Source organism: Siniperca chuatsi, linkage group LG21 (genome assembly GCF_020085105.1).
Source record: "Siniperca chuatsi isolate FFG_IHB_CAS linkage group LG21, ASM2008510v1, whole genome shotgun sequence".
NCBI classification, from domain to species: domain Eukaryota; kingdom Metazoa; phylum Chordata; class Actinopteri; order Centrarchiformes; family Sinipercidae; genus Siniperca; species Siniperca chuatsi.
The window spans coordinates 10,619,780-10,641,647 of NC_058062.1; the positions used below are offsets into that span (position 1 = coordinate 10,619,780).

General features: G+C 40.1%; 3 protein-coding genes across 14 annotated transcripts; 1 reads left to right on the top strand and 2 right to left on the bottom strand.

Annotated features, from left to right (window-relative positions):
• Window positions 1-403: 403 nt before the first annotated feature.
• Window positions 404-4,920, bottom strand: mrpl12 (mitochondrial ribosomal protein L12). Its single transcript, XM_044181928.1, has 5 exons — window positions 4,708-4,920; window positions 2,852-3,050; window positions 2,676-2,741; window positions 2,257-2,394; window positions 404-1,011 (listed from the first exon to the last, which is right to left on the bottom strand). Exons 1-5 carry the CDS (start codon window positions 4,764-4,766, stop codon window positions 895-897), a joined length of 579 nt encoding a protein of 192 aa, XP_044037863.1. The 5' UTR covers window positions 4,767-4,920; the 3' UTR covers window positions 404-894.
• A 1,129-nt stretch (window positions 4,921-6,049) lies between these two features.
• Window positions 6,050-7,611, top strand: zgc:103625 (methyltransferase-like 26 B). 2 transcript variants are annotated; one of them, XM_044181710.1, is made up of 7 exons: window positions 6,050-6,140; window positions 6,224-6,426; window positions 6,622-6,784; window positions 6,908-6,967; window positions 7,062-7,129; window positions 7,235-7,313; window positions 7,400-7,611. In XM_044181710.1, the coding sequence occupies exons 2-7, from the start codon at window positions 6,227-6,229 to the stop codon at window positions 7,445-7,447; spliced, it is 618 nt and encodes a 205-aa protein (XP_044037645.1). In that variant the 5' UTR covers window positions 6,050-6,140; window positions 6,224-6,226; the 3' UTR covers window positions 7,448-7,611. The 2 variants fall into 2 exon arrangements, with proteins under 2 accessions (XP_044037645.1, XP_044037646.1); XM_044181711.1 differs by lacking the exons at window positions 6,050-6,140; window positions 7,062-7,129 and having other exon boundaries at window positions 6,151-6,426; window positions 7,400-7,429.
• A 107-nt stretch (window positions 7,612-7,718) lies between these two features.
• On the bottom strand, window positions 7,719-19,967 carry hgs (hepatocyte growth factor-regulated tyrosine kinase substrate). Of its 11 annotated transcripts, none has more exons than XM_044181705.1 (19): window positions 19,784-19,967; window positions 17,644-17,728; window positions 17,399-17,474; window positions 17,067-17,159; window positions 15,841-15,958; window positions 15,402-15,454; window positions 14,490-14,558; window positions 14,229-14,353; window positions 12,994-13,105; window positions 12,649-12,747; window positions 12,466-12,561; window positions 11,216-11,446; window positions 10,890-11,100; window positions 10,616-10,788; window positions 10,387-10,527; window positions 9,947-10,130; window positions 9,627-9,760; window positions 9,348-9,530; window positions 7,719-9,161 (listed from the first exon to the last, which is right to left on the bottom strand). In XM_044181705.1, exons 1-19 carry the CDS (start codon window positions 19,818-19,820, stop codon window positions 9,015-9,017), a joined length of 2,367 nt encoding a protein of 788 aa, XP_044037640.1. In that variant the 5' UTR covers window positions 19,821-19,967; the 3' UTR covers window positions 7,719-9,014. The 11 variants fall into 11 exon arrangements, with proteins under 11 accessions (XP_044037640.1, XP_044037635.1, XP_044037642.1 ...); XM_044181700.1 differs by having other exon boundaries at window positions 10,890-11,103; window positions 12,649-12,777; XM_044181707.1 differs by having other exon boundaries at window positions 12,994-13,078; window positions 15,841-15,964.
• Between the last annotated feature and the right edge of the window lie 1,901 nt (window positions 19,968-21,868).

The following is a 21,868-nucleotide window of genomic DNA, read 5'->3' on the forward strand; positions in this document are numbered from 1 at the left end:
GATCTTATGACCTCTAGTGGTCAGCAGCAGTAAAGCAGGATACTGTAGGTTTAAAATATTCACTTCTTCCTTAGACATGTATTAACATGTATAGAAATTGCTCTATTTTTCAATAATTCGTATCTATTGTCTTTTCACAAAAAAAGTTAAATTATCTTGTTAAAATCTTTGAAATCCACTCCTCCTTCAATAAAAATCTAGAACCTATAAATATAAGTTGAACTGCTGGACAACAGGTGTTTCTTACTTCACTGTCTTACTTCAAGTCCATTCGCAGTGTGTGCACTGGAGGCTTCAACACTTATTAAATTAATCTTTCGATTTCATTCTTATTAAGTTTTAAAGTTTGCATTTCCAACATTTTGCATAAAATCAACCACAAGAATACGTGAGAAGAGAAAAATATGGATATTTCAACTTTAATCACAGTAATAACAATTCTATAACCAATATGAGGACTCAGCCCTGCCATCCCCTGAACTAGATAAAGTATCTGGTGTTCTTCAACATAGGGAATGGTAACCATGTCCCTACAGCATAATCTTTCCTTCTGTGAGAAGTTTAACATACACACACAAAATGACCAACTGACTTACTTGGCACCCAGGCCAGTGTTTCTGTAGCTTATTTGCTACGCAAGTATCAGACACACACAAGCTGATAAATGGACAACAAAACAGCGAGGCGGCCATTTGTGCAGGCTGTGTGCCTGGAAAGTTCAGTCTGAGTTGTACCGCCCCACCTGATGCTGTTAAACGACAGTATTAATGTCAGAAGGCATTTCTTTGTTTCCTTTTCTCCCGGGATCGTCCTCTTTGCCATATAAAAAAAAGAAGAAATAATAGGATGAAGTGCATGAGCAGCAAAATGGTGGAGAAGGGTGGGCACATAGATCTACTCCAACACCACGGTGCCACCTGCTGCCTCCAAGGCTGCTTTCAGTTTCTCTGCCTCTTCTTTGGATACATTGGCTCGGATTTCCTGGGGAAGAGACTCCACTAGTTTCTTAGCCTGATTTAGAAAGGACAGAGAAAAAACAAGATTTAGTTCGAGTTTGTTTATTTGTCATTTCCACATACAGAGTATACGGGAACGAAATGTCGTTTCTCACGGCCGAAGGTGCTAATATAAAAATACACAAAAATGCAACAATACAATAGTCACAGACATCATACAGACAGCAAAAATGACAATTTCAAACTAAAAACAGAACTACGAGTGAGGTTACCCAATCTGTGAAAACAGGAACTGGGATACGGTCCTGAGCCAATATGTAATATTGGTATATAAACTGATTGCGTATATGTGGAAAGGGTCCAATATTAGTTATAATAAGTCCACTAAAACTCAAATCTTTTGTTTATTATAAAATATGGTGCTCCAGATAAAGTATGTCAGCTGTCATTAACACCATTTTACACTCATAAGAAGACAGTGGAACCAGTTCCAACTTCCTAAAGCAGTGTCGCATGTGGCCGAACTCTGAAGCAGCACAAACAATTAACAGCATCAGCATGTTTCAGTGCAGATATTCACACCAACCGTACGTAATAGTGAGAAAAGCAAGCACAAGAAATCAGCAATATTTTGAAGGTGAAGTATGCCCTATAAAGTGCTGCTATTGTAATGACCTGCATTTGAGAATCAGTATTTGTTAATTGTGGTAGTGAAAAGATTAAAAATGACCGCAGATATTACACCAAACACCATAGGACACTGTAAAAAAAAAAAAGACCACTAAAGGAAAACTGTGATAAAGACTATATTTTCTTTATGCAGAGCTTTACACTGGTCATATGTTATTGTAGGTCTACTGTAGGCACTATGCAGCTGTATAATGTGAGAAAATACAAGTACTGGATCGAGTGTATCAGCAGAAAGTACTAAATATTAAAGGTCTTCTGTGGAGTTTTGTTGTAAACAAAAAAGGTTCTTTTTACATTGAGTGTTTCTCACCAAAACACAGTGTGTATCCTTGAGGTCTAACAAACACTTTAAATGCATTAGTACTTGCAAAGCCAATTTTATAAAATATTTTATATGCATTGTTTACATCCATGTTTGCTAACTTGCAGACCTCCTCTTCCTTGCCTGTGTTGGTGGCTTGCTGCATTTCTTGGCATGTTACCGCCACCGACTGTCAATCAGAAGACATTGCTCCTTAGCATTACTAATGGTCAAAAATTAAAACTGCACAGGGTACCTTTAAATGACTTCGAAGAGGACTGAGGACTGAACACTAATGATGAGGCTTACCTGCACCAGATTCAAGCCTTGGATGCAGTTCTTCACTTCCTTTATAAGTTTCACTTTTTCAGCTGCTTTAACTTCTGTCAATTTTACTGTGAAGTGAGTCTGCTCTTTCTTGACCGGCGCCTCCTCCTCTTCTGTAGCCTAGTTTCACATGGAAAAAAACAGCACATTTATTTGTGCACTTTTACTACAACTGTTAGCTGCTACTCATAAAGTAGGCCTTGACACTTTGGCAAAAATTGGTGATAAGACGTCAGTGAAACCTGCAGTGATAAAAAATGTACATTCTGTGTCAGAGAAGTGTTCATTAAAATTTAAACAATTTTTTGAAGTTTATGGTTGTGTTGTAGCAGATTAAGTTATACGGTAAGGTGTTCCAGTTATATCATCTACTCTCTCTACTTCATTTTAAAAGCAGTCACCTGAGCCGCAGGTACAGCTGATGCAGCCATCGGCATCATTCCAACATCTTGAATGTTCAGAGTTTTCTGCAACCAACAAAAACGAAATGATCACTTAGCATGACACAACACAACAGTCTCTATCTAACAAGGCGTACTATGGTTTAGATTCAGTGTTTCGGGACTTTTCCACAAACCTTGAGGAGCTCATTGAGGTCCGACACCTCTAATAAAGTGAGGCTGGCTATGTCATTGACAAGCTGTTGGATTTTGGGGGCATACTGTTTGGGTGCTCCATCTAGTGGAGGAGTTGCGATGGCATCTGAGTGAGTTGCTGGACTGGTCTTCAGAAGTCTGAGAGCACACAGGGCCGGTGCCTGCCGCTGAAGCTGTTGCCTGGAAAAATTAAAATGGATTAATTAGAGTTGGGTACCGGCCGAATTACGTCGGTACTACCAAGAACCAATTCAGGTTAAATCAATTGGTGCCAAATTTCAGTACCTGAGAGCGCATCTGGGTGAGAGTATAGAGAGAAAGAGAGAGAGCGCGAAAACGTCACCCCTGCTGGTTGTTCAAGTCACAGGGACACGTGTGTGCGTAGTGAGTGTGTGGTTGAACACACTCACTATGGTTGGGTACCAGTACCGAATTTCAGGTACTGGTACAAAATGTGAACGTTACCCAACCCTAGGATTAGCTAAATGACTTACTGTGTCTGTGGGCCTCAGAGCCTAAGATACAAGACACTGTGTATCCAGATGTATACATTGCTTAATTAAAACAATATGTCGATCCATCGATTATTTGATCGCCTATCGATTACTATTTTGATAACTGATAAATCATTTGACTTTTTTTTTCCTAGCAAAAATACCATTCCCCAATAACATTCCCTAGTTCCAGTATCTCAATTTTGAGGATGTGTTGATATGTCTTGTGTGATATCAAACTTGATATCTTAAAAAGGGACAGTTGAGCCCAAAATCAAAACATATTTTTCATTATATTAAAAAAAGGCAGACATCTCTGTGGACGATACCTCCAAAATTCTGCAACTCACACCAAAACAATCTAGATGGATAAACAGCACTACAGGTAAGGGGAAAAAATATGTATTTTTGATTTTGGGCGAACTGTCCCTTTAAGGTTTGGACTGGTGGTCGGTCAAAACAAGCAGTTTGAAAACATCACTTTTTGGTTCAGGAAATCAAGAAAATAAATCAGCAGAATACATAATAATTAATTAAATGAATGAATGACTTGTTGAAGTCATCAAAAAAGCAAAGATTTAGAAGAACGTCTGCCAAAACAAAGCTTAAATATGCGCTATTTGTTCTGCTATCCTGCTACCCACTTTGAGCCCCTTCAGATATATCCTATGACTCTTTAGGGGGGCTGGGGTTACCCATACAGCACGATGGGAACCACTGCTCTGGGATGAATGCAGTGTTGTACAGACTGCAGTTATTATTCAGTTCTGGTGGCTCCAGTTGGTTTCTTAACATATAACCTGTAGTTCATATTAATGGCCTCACCTTGCTTAGTGTACACAGCGGTACACGGACAAATATAAGAGATGCAACTTGCGGTTATCCGACCAGCAAAAGCCTGAATTTTCAGTTACACGAGTGTGACCTTGGCTGTCAGAAATATAGCTGATTAATCGAGGAAATGTCAAACAGGTAGTAATTATTTTCCCCAACCCAAACTAAAGACGAGGACAAAGTGTTTCATAAGAATACATGCAGTGATCACTGGGTTATTGTGTTCAAGTTAAAGCCTGTAAGGGTTCAGTTACTGCTGGCTAAAGTTACCGAGCTAACGTTAGCTAACATACTTAACACACAGCCGTAAAACATGAAGCTCCTTTGACTGCGGACGAAACACATCTTTTGTATTTACTAGCTACAGAGACAACAGCGTGTCTTACAACCCAGATAACCGGCAGTAGTCACCGGGTGTCTGCCCTTGAAGAAGCAGACAGTCAGACCCTGATGTACCGTTAGCGCTGCCCCGGTCTTACATGACTAACCGCTCGGCTGACGTTACGTACCGGTGTGTGAACGATGCAGCCCGCAACGCGGTCCGGAGGCAGCGTCTGGTGCAGTACATGCTAACTCTGTTAACTGGAGCCGTTTATCCCGGTGTCTCTCTAAAAACAATCAAAGTCTGTCACAGCCAGATCTCCTTCCAGTTCCTCTGCCTCAAAAGCACATGGCGTCCTCTCAGCTTCTGACCTACCCACAATGCATTGCATGAACTGTTAGAAAACCTATGGGAGCTCATAAGGGACATGGGGGAAAGAAGAAAAAAAAAATGGGAATGGTACTGATAATTATATTATTGGTTCTTAAAGGTATCAACAAGGGAATTGATAGTTAGAACTAGTAACAATATCTGCCTTAATAACAAACACTTTGTTATCACAAACAATAGGATAATATTAATAGGAGCCCTGCACCATGATGAATGCATTTGTAATAAACAGTCCTGCAATAAGCAATATCTTTGTGAAAGTTTTGCCCACCTTCATTTACATATTAAACAAAACATTAGAAACATATATTCAGTGGTGGAAGGAGTATTGAGATCCTCTACTTAAGTAAAAGTATTAAGTCCTGCATTCAAAATCTTACTTAATTAAAAGCATGTAAGTATTATCAGCAAAATGTACTTAAAGTATCAAAAGTAGAAGTACTCATTCTGCAGAAAATTGGTCACTGTCAGTGTTTTATTATTATATCTGATGTTTCTGGATTAATATTACTGCTGCATTATGCTGCAATATGTATGTTGCATTTTACTGCTGTATATGTTTGAGGTTGTGCTAATTTTAACTACTTTATATACTGTTGGATATTTTAATCTACAGCAATGCATCATATTCTATAAGATCATCATATGTTTGTAGCGTCGCTGTCCTGAGAGAACCACGTATCTCTAAAAAGTCAACGTTTCATGAGAAAAACAGCCCTGTTTTCAGCTTTGTGAAGATGCATTTTTCAGCTAATCGGTTATTTATCTTAAGAAGTAGGATAATTTTCTCAACCCATAAAGGAACACTTAATCCTTCAGTTCATCAGAAAAATCATCAAGAGTTGGAGATACATGGTTTTCACTGGACAGGAAGGCTATAAAAAACTGTACTCTGAGAAGTAACTAGTAACTAAAGCTGTCAGACAAATGTAGTGGAGTAAAAAGTACAATATTTGCATCTGAGATGTAATGGAGTAGAAGTATAAAGTTGTATAAAATGGAAATACTCAAGTAAAGTAGGCTACAAGTACCTTGACTTTGTACTTAAGTAGAGTACTTGAGCAAATGTGTGTCCTACCTGTACTGTACCAGTGCTGACCACTGGGGAGGATCACAGAGGGAATCCTCTTAACCAGGTAATCTCTGCACCCATCTGCTGTTACAGTCATCCACCACATCCAGCCTCCACCAATATGCCATTTTAGTCTCGGTCAACCAGCACAAGAGACGGTGAGAGGGTTAGAGAAGATCAACACATAGGCTGGGAAGACAAGATGACAGGGTAACACGTCCTTCTGCTTTTTCTCCTCCAGACCATGCTGTTGTCTCCTCAGGCAGAGAGGAACTGGGAGGATCTGTGTTCAGTGCTTGAAGATGTGCTGGAGGACCAGTCCCACAGGCAGTTGTTCGCCTTAGAGCTGGGATCTGGAACTGGGCAGCATGTCATACGCTTTGCCCAGAAGATGCCCTTTGTTACCTGGCAGCCATCAGACATCAATGAAGCGTCACGGGACAGGTTTGTGTCTTCCAATAGTTATGCTGTCTGACGTGCATCAGACACACCAATGTTAATGATCCAAATGAACGGCTGTACAGCAGTCATCAAGTGTGTGACAGAAAGCTTTGTGGGAAACAGGTTGTACATTTTCAAGTTATGGATATGAATTAAATAAATAAAAATGTAGGATTAAGTCTGCATACTTACTTACAGTATTAAGGCATACATTGCTGCAACCCATGCAAAGTCTGTGCTGCAGCCTGTCCACTTGGATGCCAGCGAACCGTGGGAGAAATGGGCAGGCCTTCCTCACAACTCCTGTGACGTTATTGTTGCCATTAACCTACTGCAATACAGTTCCTTCCAAACTGCACAGGTAGGCTTGGTTATCTAAAAAACTGTTCATTTGTGAAGGCCCATAAAACACAGATCTCTAAATTATGAAAATGTGCCAGTACCTGTTTCATATTTATTTATTTTTTTGTGATCATTTTCCTAGGGTGTTTTCAATGGAGCTGGTCAGATCCTCAAGCAAAATGGTCTTTTGATAACACATGGGGTACGTACCAACAGTACGTAAGTTTATTATCCATCAAATCATGTGAGTGTGAAGTGCAAACACTGAACCTTTCCAAATCTTAAACACGTTCCAGGTGTATGCTATTAATGGCACCATCACACCAACTTGTAATGAACACCTGGATGCAGAGCTCCAAAAAATGTGAATGGGCGTTTATTTTCTCTAATACATAACATACTCCAACAATGTGTCTGGTGAAGCTCTACTGGTAGGGTGTAAATAGACTTATTTCATGCTTTTACACAGGAATCCAGAGTGGGGTCTTCCAGACATCGATGTGCTGAGACAGCTGGCCTATGGAAACGGGATGCGTATGGAGAGGATGGTGAGCCATGTACTGTAGCTTTGAGTAACTACTTCTAGTAATAATTACAATATAGCTTTTATACATGTATTGTTTTTCATCTCCAGGTTGAGATGGAAGAATACTACAAATGTCTCATCTTCAGAAAACTTTAAAGAAGCCAAACTACAAAAATAACTAAAACAAACTTAAATTTTTGTATACTTATGCACAATACTAAGTTATATGTTAAAGCACATTTCATCATATCACTTATCAATGTAATGTTATGGCCTTTACACTTGTAAAAGAAAATTAAAACCCCTCTTGTTGAAACATGTATGAATGTGACAAGGAAAACTGTGTTTACATGACTAAATACCATGCAGTCTCTTTTCAAATCCTATGGAAGGTTAAAGAAAAAAAAACAAGAAGGTGAGGCAAGTGGACAATAAGAACCAGATATTTATTAAATATAATTTTAAAATTACTTTAAAGTCAGACAGATCAGTATGATGGAAAAAAAGAAGTTCACAGATGGCAACTGAAGGGTTACAGAAATCACTGATTAGGTGTGTGATAGATACATGCGACACGTCATGTTCACTCTGCAAGTATTTCCACATTTCTGGAGAGCCAAGTACACTTTAGAAAAGACTGCCCATTTGTGACAGTTACAACTAAATGCACACAACGTGGGGTGCCTGGAGGCCATTTGCAGTTAATTATAGTTATGGTCCTATGCTTCTGTCAGTCTTGTCTTGTGACGGTACTTTATGTACAGCAACACAAATCATTTTAATAAAAAGATGCAGGATGCTATTAAAGTTGCTAGACTGTTTTAGTATGTATATTTTATGTCACTAGTTGTGTAATTTCAATGATTTCATCTATGAAAGTATATTACGTGAGGATTAAACAACCACCCAGTTAAATTTTCTAACACTCCTCCCACAACATACAATCCCTGCAATGTGTTTCGTCATTTATGAAACTACACAAAGACGCTCAATATTCCGAACAGTGCACAACAAATAAATGCCAAAACAAGAGAAGATGACCCTGGTTTGTCTGTGCATGAGAAAGGATGGAATCAAAAACTACAAGCTGGAATGGCAAGCAGTGAACCTGATGGAGATGTGAGTGCCATTGACTGTGCTTTCTCTCTCTTGACATCACTCTTTATCCCCACACCCACAATCTCTTAAACAGCACATACAGATCTCTTTCAATCACTACCCCAAAATGTTAGGATAGGTTGCAATAATTCACTTCCATTCCAGAAAATAATAAAAAATTTAACATGCAAATTTTGCTTTAGAAAAATATGAGACAAAGGATGGTTATGTCTTGTCTTTTTTCTCAATTATTATCAGATTTTTCTTATTCATTTTTAACTTTAATACCACTGACTATTTCTGAGCTTCAGTTTTTCTTTTAATAAGGAAATAACTACATACATATCAGCTGGAAAGAGGGAGGAAAAGGGTGAAAGGGTCTGGGTTATGGTGCCCTCTCTTGCAGCTTCACCCCGCATTCCCATACTTCAGTGGGGGAGAGTCAAGGAGAGCAACAGTTCTGCAACATCATCACAATATTTTACATTGCCACAACATCACAGCAAGGGGGAAGGTGGGAGGTGGGTGTGTTTCTGGAGGGCATCCTCAGAGTTCAGAGAGTGGGGGGAAAGACCAAAAGGAGGAGAGAGGGTGTAGTGTGTCAGACCCTGCAGCATGTGGGATTTCAATCGAAGGAGATGAGCTGTGCCTCTGCACTGCCGGGCACAGCCTGAAGGGCCTGCTGCTGCTGCTGCTGCTGCTGCTGCTGCTGCTGCTGCTGCTGCTGCTGTTGCTGCTGCTGCTGATGCTGTGGGCCACCAGGGGGAGCCACCTAGCAAGAAAGGAGCAATAAAAGTAAAAATAGGAAGATTAGTGAGGATTGAAATAACCTGGATGATGTGAAAAGTCAGTCTGGAAGACAGCTTAGCTAATTCACCACAGTATGCTGCAAACTCTTTACAAGGTTTTTTTTACTGCTAACACCTGCTAGCAAAGGAAGATATAATAAGTAGCTGACCTGTTGGTACATGGGCTGCTGGCCTGGCATGTACTGCTGTTGTGGGGGCATATTGGGGTCCTGTCCTGGCAATGCTGAAATCATGTTCTGCATGTTGTATGGCTGGTAGCTCATGTAACCCATACCGTTAGTGGGGGCAGCCTGGGACATGGGGGGCATACTCTGGGCCTGAGAGACCACATTCTGCACAGAACAGTTAGTGGGCTGATTATTTATCTTTAAACAGTTTGGCAGTAGTTTATTTAATGATCAGAAAATGAAAGTGGGAGTCAATCAGACCTGGTAGCCCTGTGTGGGTGTGGGCTGATAGTTGGAGTAGGGTGGACTAGTATTGGGTGGAGCTTGACCAGGAGGAGCAGGCTGCCCATTGGCGCCTGCAGCCTGGTACATGTACGCATTAACCATATTGGGATCTGGAGGAAGAAAAGACAATCAGTCACACGCAGGAGCACACTTGAATAAAAATATTAAAGTATCATGTCAAATGTTTCTTGAATGTAATGCAGTAGGGCATTTAAACATGTTTTTCCCTAGTTCTGAAGCTACCAAAAGTATTTCAAAGCATTCTTTTTGTTTATCCTTCTTGTTGAGTTCCTCACCTGTGGCAGGACCGGGCATAGCCTGGTACTGTGGTGGTGCAGTCTGCCCAGGCTGGTTCATATAGATGTTGTGCATAGGTGAGCCCTCCACAGAACCAGCAGGGCTGAATGTGCCTGGGTAGCTGGGTGGAGCACCAGGCTGGTACACCACCCCTCCTGCCACATTGGGGGGCAAAGACTGCAACTGCGTAACAGCACATACAGACATTATCAGACATTTATTCCCAAAGACTAATGAGGAGGTAAATATGGTGTGTAAATCCCCATAACGTCTCAATCAATTGGCTAGTCCCAGTTATGGTAGTGATTTTGACTGGGACCACTGTATGAGACCAGAAGTGTAGGTTAACTTCTTGTCTCGCTTCTGATTAATTCATTGACTAGATCCTCCTTGGAATTAGTTTAGGCTGACAGCTGACAATGGAGAATGCAGTGTGTACCTGGGCGTAGGGCAGAGAGAAAGCAGGCATTTGGGCTCTCATCTGGATTGTGTGCTTCTGCTGCTCCAAACGCATCTGCCTCTCCTTCTCCTGCTCCTGGAGGCGCTGGATGGCCAGGTGTCTTTGCATCTCCAGGTACTCCTGCAGTTCAAAGACAAACACTTGTGAGCATGGTAATAAAATAGTGTATCGATATCTGCATTTTCAGTGGAGAGACTCATTTCATTACCTGTTTCTTCTGCCTCATGATCTCCAGTTTTTGTGCCAGCTGGATCTGCCTCTGTCTCTCTGCTTCCTCTGCGGCACGACGCAGCTTCTCTCTGTGTTCGTCCCGAAGGGCGTTGAGGGCTGCCCGAGCATCACGCACCTGAGCCAACTTGTCCTGCAGTCCCTCGTAGTACACTGCCGACAACATACACGATGTGATAGTTGACAGAGACTGGACACGCAGGATGACAGGAATGCATAGACACACGCAAAAATCATGCACGGCTAACACTCACATCGCTTCTCATCTAGCTGGTTGAGGATGTCCAGCAGCTGAGGATGCATGTTGTTAATGGACTGGAAGAGTGAGAGCACAGCGCTGTCATTGGTGATGCTGCGCCCACGCAAGTGGTTGCTCTTCATGCGGTTGAGGAAGGTGGAGACAGCATTCTGCAGAGCCTTCAGAAATTGCTCATGGTTCTCCTCTGACTCTCCGTTCTGGTACTGCTGCTGAAGGTGGGAGGGAAGTAAAGCGCAGAAAATCATTTGTGGTCTGCCCACTCCAGTTCAGCTAGACATAAAAATGACCAACATCTGCTCTCAGCACAAAGTTTCAACATACCTCCACTATGCTGACTGGCTGGACAGGAGGGACATGGCTTTCTACAGGCTGACTGATCGGCTGACTGATCGGCTGACTGATTGCCGGAAGGGGCTCAGCCAGTGGTGCAGGGGCAGGGGCTGAGGGGGTGGGACTCTTGCGAGCCTCTTCCTGTTTCTTCTCCCAGTACGTTCTGTTCAGGTAACGGGCCAGCTCAGGGTCTACATCTTCAGCTGATGGAGCAGAGGAGTTCTGGAGAGAGTATATAGTTGGTCAGTAATAAAACATATTTCAATAATTTGCTCAACAAAAGTAAACCGTTGAACCTTGTTTTAACCATGAAACTAGAATTACCGCCCCACGGTTACATGCCTTTGCCAAACAGTCAAGTTGCAGTTTATATCCATGTCTGTCCAGACTCATATGTAGTGAATACTTAATAAAAGCCTCTCTATGAGCTGTAGGTGAAACTCACTCACTGTATCATTATTAGCTAGGCGCGCTCCAATACGATGATTCCGATGACGCTCGAAATTCAGAATGAGGCAGGAAGTGAAAGGCAGAATGGAGGAAAGCCTGTACTGTGCTAGTTATTGTTTACTCATTGTGTCATTCCATTCAACATGTGTGTGAAATCTGGAGTCGCCCAATTCGTTCTTAAATTATGGCTAAAAACCTATTTTAAAAGGTCACAATGACCTTTGAGTCAAAAGTGTCACCTATTCAGTACCCGACTAACTGCGAAATATGGTCACAGTCTCCCCTTCTGTTCCTGAGTTAGGCCAAAAAGTGTTTTTCCAGGACATTATGATGTCACAGTGAAGTTGACCTTTGGGGTATAAAATTTCACTTTGTTGAATCATTGAATCCCATTAAACATCTGTGTGAAATTTTTGTCATAAATACCACATCAATTCTTGAGTTATGGCCAAAAATGTGTTTGTCAAGGTCATTTTGCGGTCACCGTGACCTTGACCTTTGTGTCAAAAGTGTCACCAATTCATTGTCCGACTAACCAACAGTGAATTATGGTCATCAATTCTTGAGTTATGGCAAAAAACACGTTTTGTGAGGTTACAGTGACCTTGACCTTTGACAACCAAATTCTAATTAGTTCATCCTTGAGTCCAAGTGGACGTTTGTGCCAAATCTGAAGAAATTCCCTGAAGGCGTTCCTGAGATATCACGTTCACGCGAATGGGCATGCATAAAAATGTTTGACAGTGCAAATAATTTGCCAGAGAGAAGGGCAGCATGAGAAGAAGTCTTACCACAGGGGAAGTGTATAGGGTGCTGACTGGTGGTGCTGAGGAAGTCACTGGAGTGGGATCAGCTTTGGGATACACTGAGTAGGAGTTCTTTTGCCTCTGTAAGTATACACACAGGTATGTATGAGTTTCTGTCAATAAACAGGCAGTAAAAATACAAAGTAACATTTTGGCTGTGCAACCCACCAGTCGCTCTTTCTCCTCAGCTTCACTTTGAGAAAGGGCGATGGCCAGCTGCAGCTCCTCCTCCTCCTGCAGTGCCGCCTCATCTCTCTTGGGGGGCATCTGGTGAGAGAGCGGAGCAATGGTAAGATCCTAGGAGCAGCAATGAGGGGAAAGGAACCAAAGAGAATCAGAGTCTACAAATTCCATTAAATTCCAATACAGAGCAGGGTGAAGCCAACATATGTCTGTTTTCTTACAGGGGAGTCCTTAAATATCAACTTCCTCAACACATTTATTTCAACTGTGACCAGTTTGACCATCAACTAAGCCATCTCATTTTTCTACTTATAGTTTCTGAACAATTACCTGTGATTGTTGGGACAGCGGGCTGGTCAGGTACTCAGGAGGCAGCTCGGCAGGGCCTGGGGCGGGTGCTTTTCCTTCAGCTTTCCTAAGTGGAGGAGAGAGGGAGGGGTGGCTGGTGAGGAAAAGGGATCAGGGAGGACAAACCTTGTAAATTAGAGGAGAGCATGCTGCTTGAAACACCAATATCTCTCCAAAAACAGAACAATATAAGAAAGAGCCCAGGAAGTGCATACTTCTGTCAATGCTGCAAAATCCTCTAAATTTGTTATTCTAATAGTTTTTGATCTACATTCAGATTTGGATCTGCATCAATACACACATACCCATACTGAGTTTTGGAGAATGCCTAAACTTCAGGATTGTTAAGGTTCTTAAGGGTCAGTCAGACTCAATACCACAAAATGATGGCCATCTAAGTTTTTCATGTTGCTATAGAGCCATTTATAGGGCAAATGCTATCACATTTTGCAGCATTGCTCAGAGTGGCTTTTCATTCGTCATCATTTAAATTGCACAGTGTGTTCTTAAATAATTTGTCGTACAAACTGATGATTTTATGGCATATCAAAAAAACAACTTTTTTCCCAGGGTCATCTAATGTTATATGTACTCAAATTTGGGAAAAACTGCAGAAAAGTAGTTATGAAAAAACAATACATTCGAAATTGTGATAGAAAACATAAATAGCTCCATGGTTGCACTATATTCCTAAAAAATGAATCAGTTGTTCTTCGGCCCAAGGTTTAACTTTCCACCAAATAACGATAATTAATTAACTAACAGACAAACAGGGCTAAAAACACGACTTCCTTGGTGGAGGTTGCGAAACAAAAAAAAAAAAGAAGCAACATTTCCACATAAAATGAAGTTCAAAGCATGAATAAGGGTGAGCAAAGATTATAGACAAGGCACTGCATTCAATCATATTAAATCTTTTCACCCTAAACCAAGAAGCAATAGAGGCTGACTATGATCAAGAACAAAAAATAACTAATAATAATAATAATAATAATAATAATCTAAAACCAATGCATACATAAGTGCAACATCAAAGTATACAGCATAACTTGAGCAAGAGAATAATTCACAATGCCAGTGTCATACTGCAGCTAATGGTGGAGACAGATAGAGAGGCACTGTTCACAGCCATACACCACCACACACCATACTTCACACTCAGAGACTGAAATTTCCCACTAAATCTGGTGGTTCAATCATCAGATCGGGGGACTCACTTGTTAAGCAGCTCAAAGCACGGCTCGCACACACGCACTTCCTTCTCTATGCCAAACTTTGGAATGGTGGAGTACTTGGACGAACACTTTCCACAGAAAATCTGGCCACAGGCTCGACAATGGTGCTGGAATAAAGAACACAAATTGAGGTCAACTTCCGCACATGCGCTAAAACAAATATACTCCACACACACTGCTATAACTGAATGAAGGAAACCATAAAATCTCCAAGTGCTCTAGTTTCAAGAAAGTCCGGCCTACCTTTCTTGTCATAACTCCAAACTGGACTCTGCACCGGTGGCACTCCTCAGCATCAACCCAGTCTGGGGCCTGGATAAAGCAGATAGACACCACATATTACTACAGATACGGTGATACAACAAAACCACTGGAGCTTAGTGTACAGTCATCCTCTCTTCTAAATACTTCAGAGTCATGACCAGCACCAACTCATGGTGGGGACTCACAGGACGCAGAAGTGCCACAATGCGCCCTGAAGCGCTGTTCAGATAGAGCGTGTCGCAGCTGGCTTGCATTCAGCAGCGATAGTTTCGTCATCTGGTCTATTTTTTCCATGTGCCGCAAGCAAATGAGACAAGAAAACACACTGATAATCTATTATAAACGATATAAAGTGATATTATATATGAGATAAATGATCTGATTCTGATAAATAATATCCCATGCTTGCCAACCCTTTTGATTTCTCTGCCCCTCTCCCCGCTGATCTCCTGGAGTGATTCCCCCCCCCCCGATGAAATATCAACATCTGCCTATCCACTATATTTATTAGAAATAGTATCACTGCTGTGTTTTTTTAAATTAATTGTCTCTAAACAGACAGTGAGAGAGACGAGCAGATCATCACACAAGGCGATCCTTTTAACTTCATTGTTGCAGAAGAAGTGACACCCCGCAGAAACACATAAAAAGCTTTAAGTTATAAATTCATGAGGTTATTATAAAGATCAGCTCTTTATTGTGATTAGAAAATAGCAGAGGAGCAGAAATGAGCTTCTGGCGTGTACAGCCAGGCTACTGCTCGCAGGAGAAATGACCTAGCGTGGTGCTTCCGCCTCTTGTGTGTCCCTGGTGTCATGCTGATTCTACAGATATCCACCCACTTCATAAAGGTAACTACTTCAATGAAACAAGAAAAACAAAATATCTCACTCTCTCAGCCGCAAACATCGCATCACTCTCCTTAAACTCTGGGAACACATGACCTATGAGAAAAAGAGAAACAGACCGTTAAACACACAGTGTGATACTAGTAGCACATTAACAGAAGTAACCAATGATACATAATAATTACTGTGTTATACAAAGTACCATGTTTTGGAATATTGAATGACCTGTCAGGAATGCATAGTGACATTCCCAGCATCAGTTTTCATCATTAAAACATTGTTGGAATTGTAATTACTGAAATTAAAATTACAAAAATATACATTACATAAATATACAAGTGTTTTTCTTAAATGGTAGCTAAGACAGGGTTGGGAAACATTTATCTGGGTAATTATACTGTCAGAGATCCTTAGTCTTCATTTCAGGCAAGCTTGATGGAAAAAAAAAACATTTAAGTAAAATACAGCTTCTGCCCACTTACCTTCCACTTTCATGATCTGATAGGTGTCTTGAACCACCTTATATTTGGGTTCGTTGCGGAAGGCGTGAGCCCACGCCTGGATCAGGTACAAGATCTTGTTTCTGACGTTTGGTTCCGTCTGTTTCTGGTGGTAAAAGAACCACAGAGTAAAATAAACCTGTCTTTACACCTTTAAGTCCCTCTTGAGCATTCTACATTTCTGTTGTCACATAACATTCACTGAGCTTTTCAAACACAAACTGAATCAAACAAGTTGTGTTTGACAACAAGAACTGAGGTGGGAAGTCCCTTACTTTGGTCTGAAAAAACCCTCCTGTCACAAGGCTATGACATCATTAGGAAGTGGAAACCAGCATGGGCTGCCGGAGCTTGTGTCACATGATACAGCAAGGATCCAATCAAATATTGCTAGCTCATGCTGTAAAGCAGCAAGCACTTATCGAGTCAAGAGAGAGGGTGGGAAAGGTGATAAGGCTTCCAGCCAAAATATGGTCCGACAAATCTGAATGTCTTTGTGTAATAGGGTGAAAGCACTGTATTCAAACTTTCCACTGCTTGTTTACATGTTACTTTGACAGCAGAGGGCAGGGGACTAATACATAGTTGCACAGATATTATTTCACCTGATTAGAGGTGAAACTAGTGGATGAATCAATGAGTTAATCGATAGCAAATTTATCAGCAAATTATTTTACAATTCATTAATGGTTTCCAAAAATGCCAAACATTTGCTGGTTCCAGCTTCTTAAATATCTGTATATAAAATTGTAAATTGAATATATTTGGGTTTTGGATTGCTGGTCAAACAAAGCAAGACATCTGAAGATGTTACCCCGGCCTCTCAGAAACTGCCATAGGCATATTTCACTGTTTTGACTTTTCAATTAGACTAAACGCTCAGTCGATTAATAAAAAAACAAAACAAAAAAAAACCTGACAGATTAACTGATAATGAAAATAATATTTAGTTGTAGCCCTAAACCCAATTCTATAAATGCTGTAACTGCTCCAGTCCACCTTTGTCAGCAAATTCAGCTTCACAATGAAAAGACAGTATTGCCTACGCCTAAAGTCAAAACTCGTGCAAATCTATGTTGGCAACGTATGTAGGCACTTAGAAAAAATTGAACTGTAGAAACTTGAAAAGAATGACACTGAGGATAGTATTTTGGAAATTACACAGAGCAGGTTTATGAAGTGCAAGAAATGAATAGAACGAAGGTCACCTTGAGTAAATCCTTCAGTTCCTCCATAGTTTGTTTACTTGCCACCTCATCGTGGACTGTCTGGCCACAGTTCTTCACCACTGACTCCAGGACCTGAAGGGTGAGGCCACATAATTATTCACTATGCCAAGTATGTTCTACACATTTCACCAAAGCAGCTTTCTCAAAAAAAAAAAAAGAGGTGACAAAATTGTGACAAAACAGCATATTAACACATAAAAAATACACAGCAAAACTGTAGGCTTCCAGTTAATTTATTCATGTTAAAATGTTTTTTTTTTAACCAGCTGAGAAATAATTTAGCAGCTCATTTTCAACTGTACACGTCTTACCTCAAGTGCATAAAGGGCCACATGTGGATTTTTATCATTCAGCTTCTTTTTAATGGCACCGATAGCATATTTAGCTCTGCAAGGACAAAAACAAACATTGTTCAAAAGAAAGTCCAGGGAATAAATAACGTCAGCAAAGCACCATTCATTAACAATAATTTTAACCTAATACTCGAAATTAGCTATTTTCAACTTCAACAGCTAGAGATATACGAATGTAGAGAGAAGTGGGCAGAATCACTCACTGTGCGTCTCCTTGTCGAATGAGATCACAGATCTGCAGAATGGATTCCCAGTCAGTCTCCAGCAGCAGCTGACTGGTGGCTTTATCTGCAATTAGTACAGATGGTTAAAGCCCTAACATGTGTATTGTCTGTAATATCTACCACAAAATATCTGCTACAGTGGAAACCAACATGTCATAAAAAATAACAGGCCTCCTCATAATTAAAGTCCTAGATGTGTTATAGACTTGCTTTATTGAAACCATGTCCACCTGGGCTTTATATATAGATATTACTATGTATATCTACACTCAGTTGTCAGTTAATTAGGTACAACTAGCTAAAACTAATGCAGTCTAATACAACAGTCCTGCAATAAAACCTACCTTCATGAAGGTTATAATATTCAGTTTTTGTTGAGGCTGTTTTTGAGACTTTATGATCATTTTGGAGGCTGTAATTTGTGGTGCTGAAGAATTGTATTGCATTATACTGAAAGGTGTTTCAAATATTTATAAAATAAATTAAATTGGCAATTAAGTGTATGTATTGTATCGTGTACCTTTTTCTTAAAGTAGGTAAGGGTTCTCTTGATTTAAGGTAATCATACAGTGATGTTTTCAATGAGAGAATAGTTATACAGTAATTACTGTGGCATAAGAAGAGAGTAATTCTTATGACAGAGATAACTGATCTGCATCAAAGTTTTTTTTATGAAGAAATAAACAAGTCTGATGTGTTAACCCTGTGATGTGCGATATTGTCATATGAGAAAGGACAGCATCTGGGATTTCACTTTTTGTATCATTGCAATTTATTATAAATGTTGTCTTTGCTTAGTTTTAAAAGATGCCTTACAATTAAGTAACACAATGTGTGGACTTAGTTTGCTGTTTTTAGTTCAATATAATTCTCAAGTTGTTTGGCCATCATATCCGCATAGTGTTTCTTAAAATTGTCATGTTTGTACCAGCACTCATTCCCAAAATATTGTTGTATTACTGATTCCATCTGAAGTGTTGATTTTGCCCCAAAAGCTCTAGCTCCACTGTTTGGCAATTGGTTTGTGGTAATAATTTCACTAAGGGCCTTGTGGTGGGTTTTGCTTTGTACATGATCTTGAAGCCCTGTGTCAACATCTAGTTTTAGGAACTTCATTATGTAAGCTGATTGTCATTGCATAAAGTAACAAACAGAAAACTTGGTAATATTTCATCACACAAATTCTGTACAAAATGCAGAAAGAGTGGTTTATCAACTGGGGATTTTTTGGGTGCCAGCAGCTCATTTTAACCCGGGCCCCTAGGAGGTTAATCTGGCCATTAATGTCAAATGAAACTCAAGTAAGATGTGTATTAATATATAATTGTCTGCCAATTATTCATTTAACTTCCAAGATATTGGCTTTATCTGACATGACTGCCAATTTTTAGCATGACTCATGAAACCTCCTACACCAACTGTATGGTATGACAATGTTGGTTTATTTCCCTGGGATAGTGCTAGGGTAAGATATGCTAATTAGCCATATAACGTTACCTTTGGCAACTGTATTAATGGAAAGGTGTCTAATTCAGTGTAACGTTTACCTAGACAGGGCATCGATTAGCTAGCTAGTAGCTAACTATACCCATCGAGCAGCTAGCTACTCAACCTGTTGTGGACTTCAAAAACTTAAGACAACATTAAAGTCGAAAGTATCAAAGAAATGACCTTGTTGTGCTTGGCTGCCTGGCTTTCTTGGACAGCCGAGACATGTCATCTGTTATACAGTATCATTATAAGCTACTGTTAGTGGTAATCACTAGCTAACGTTAATATATTAACGTTATCGTGTGTGAAGCTGATATGAGCCTAAAGGAAATCAACAGCCTGGTTTAGCTTTGACTAATAGCACGAAGATAACACACGTATAAGGTAAATCGCTTTGATTAGACTTTGCGGACAAACAAGATTGTATTCGCTACTTAGTCGGGTTGCTAAATCTAGCGAGCATATCTGGGCCTCCAAACAATAGCAGCGAAATTGTTAGCAGGCTAAAATTAGCTGGCCTGAGAGCCACAGCCCCAGCCTCTGTCAAAACAATACGCTGGAAAACATCGCACTTTGGCTCGTAGTTGGTTAATGAACTATTAACTTAACAGATGTGCCGATAACTTACCGAGAAGCCTCTCAAATGTACCTCCACCTTTCCCCATGTTAAACTCAAAGTCTCAAAGTAGCTGTCGAGACGTCTTGTTTGGTCAACGGATCCTGATATTTTCACCGCTGAGGTTAGCCTGTTAGCTTCTCTGCTAGCTACACGGAGCACAGCTGTACAGCTCTTCCTACCTCCCACTTCCGCCGTAGAAAAAACAACAGAGGGATTTTCTCCCTCTAGCGACTGATAAATGTAAAGATAAGTACATTTTGAGAGTAATCACAAAATAAATGTTTATTACAGTATAATATGAACAGAGGTCGAAGTAGAGGAGACCGAGGTTGGTTGGCTATGGGGGTTGGATGGCACACAGCTGTTTTCTGAAACAAAAATATTTGTAAACAAAGTGGTCTGTGGACTAAACGTATTATAAAACTGTGTTACTTCTACTCAATAGATATAAGAATCAGCAACATTTTGATGTAAGATTTAAAAGTCGGTGATGAGTGATGGTAGCTTGCTAACATAATTTCACCATTTTGGGGTTGGTTGGCACATATATTTAGTACAGTAGAATAGGCATTTATTAAAAAATATGATAAGACATGTATTATGCATGTGTCTGTGTCTCTCTTTGTATGTGTGTGTGTGGGGGGGGTAACTACCTTTGTAATTACTGTCCTTTTAAAAATATTGTGGCCTTTCAACCTTAAATATTGTGGCCTTTTAACAAATGTACAACATGACATGAATCACGAATCACCTAATTCTAAATAAACATTTGTGTACATTAAAACATATTTATTTGTAGCTGAGACCTTAACCTTTTATTTGCTGCTTGTTAGAATATTATTATAACATAAATTATGCCAGAGAAATACAGCAGAGTGACAAGTGTGCCAACCAACCCTGGCCTCCCCTACATTTACAGTACTATACAGTTGTGAGGTAACTTTTTACTCCACTACATTTATATGACAGTTAGATCTACCAGTTAAGTTGTAGATTAAGATTTTAGAAATCTATAACGACTATATAGAATATGATGTATTGTTACAGTAAATAAAACTACCCAACAGTATATAAAGTAGTTAAAATTAGCATATTATCATAACCTTGATCAGCTACCACATCAAAGAGTAACTTAACACAACCTGAAAATCCTCCAGTGGTTTAACTTATCACCTTGCTGCAGTGATGTGTCAGTTGTACTCCAGGACCCTGTGACATCATTATTAGGTGTGGTTACAGGTGCAACAAAGCAACACTTCTGTCCACACCAATCCAGTCAAAGTGCTGAACAGTATTACTCATTTAGCCAGTGATTGCAGAGTTCTGTCACGATGCAAATGCACAAAATCTTAAGCTGCCATTTAGATTATTCTGACGCCAAATTCTTGTTTTCTCTGAATATACAGCCAGTTTCACCTGTAAACATTAGTGTTTGTATTTATACAGAGGACTCTTGGTCTTAATTCAGACCTATATAGAAAATAGCTGTGGGGCACTCCGGTAGCTCACCTGGGAGACCGCGTGCCCCATGTACAAGGCCGGAGTTCGAATCCAACCCGTGGACCTTTTCTGCATGTCTTTGCCACATTTCCTGTCTCTCTTCAGCTGTCCCTATGAAATAAAGGCAAAAAGGCCAAAAAATAATCTTAAAAAATAAGAAAATAGATCTTAGGTGAGCTGGCTGCAGAGTAGTGATGTTAAAAACCCCACTGAAGTTCCTTGAACAAGTCAACAAGCTCCACCAGTAGTTGTGTGTAGTTGGTCCTGTGGATGGTTTACCTCACTGTGAATGGTATTATCAACAATTCATTAGTACACTTATAATCTGTATGATTAATTGTTACTATAATTGTGTTGGTACCATACGTTTATAGCTATTTTGAGACGCTGCACTGATTATTTACAGTGTAAATGGTGCACTTGTCTCACTTTGTGTTTTCCCCATTAGAACTGTACAGTAAAACAGCACAGACTGCCTTACTGTATTCCCAGCATTACTCTACTGACATTGGTATAGGCCTACTTAGGTCATATATGAGTCACTACCTGGCACTTGGTACACTGGTGCCCATTGTTATTGTGGTGCTGTAATGC

Coding starts and splice junctions, on each gene's coding strand:
- mrpl12 (XM_044181928.1), bottom strand. CDS start 4,766: ATGTACTGCACCAGACGCTGCCTCCGGACCGCGTTGCGGGCTGCATCG. Junction 3,051..4,707: donor GCTGCATCGTTCACACACCG/GTACGTAACGTC, acceptor TAATTTTTCCAG/GCAACAGCTTCAGCGGCAGG. Junction 2,395..2,675: donor CAGCTGTACCTGCGGCTCAG/GTGACTGCTTTT, acceptor ATGTGAAACTAG/GCTACAGAAGAGGAGGAGGC.
- zgc:103625 (XM_044181710.1), top strand. CDS start 6,227: ATGCTGTTGTCTCCTCAGGCAGAGAGGAACTGGGAGGATCTGTGTTCA. Junction 6,427..6,621: donor AATGAAGCGTCACGGGACAG/GTTTGTGTCTTC, acceptor ACTTACTTACAG/TATTAAGGCATACATTGCTG. Junction 7,314..7,399: donor GGATGCGTATGGAGAGGATG/GTGAGCCATGTA, acceptor TTTCATCTCCAG/GTTGAGATGGAAGAATACTA.
- hgs (XM_044181698.1), bottom strand. CDS start 19,820: ATGGGGAAAGGTGGAGGTACATTTGAGAGGCTTCTCG. Junction 17,729..19,783: donor TACATTTGAGAGGCTTCTCG/GTAAGTTATCGG, acceptor TACTAATTGCAG/ATAAAGCCACCAGTCAGCTG. Junction 13,106..14,228: donor TGCTTTGAGCTGCTTAACAA/GTGAGTCCCCCG, acceptor TTTCCTCACCAG/CCACCCCTCCCTCTCTCCTC.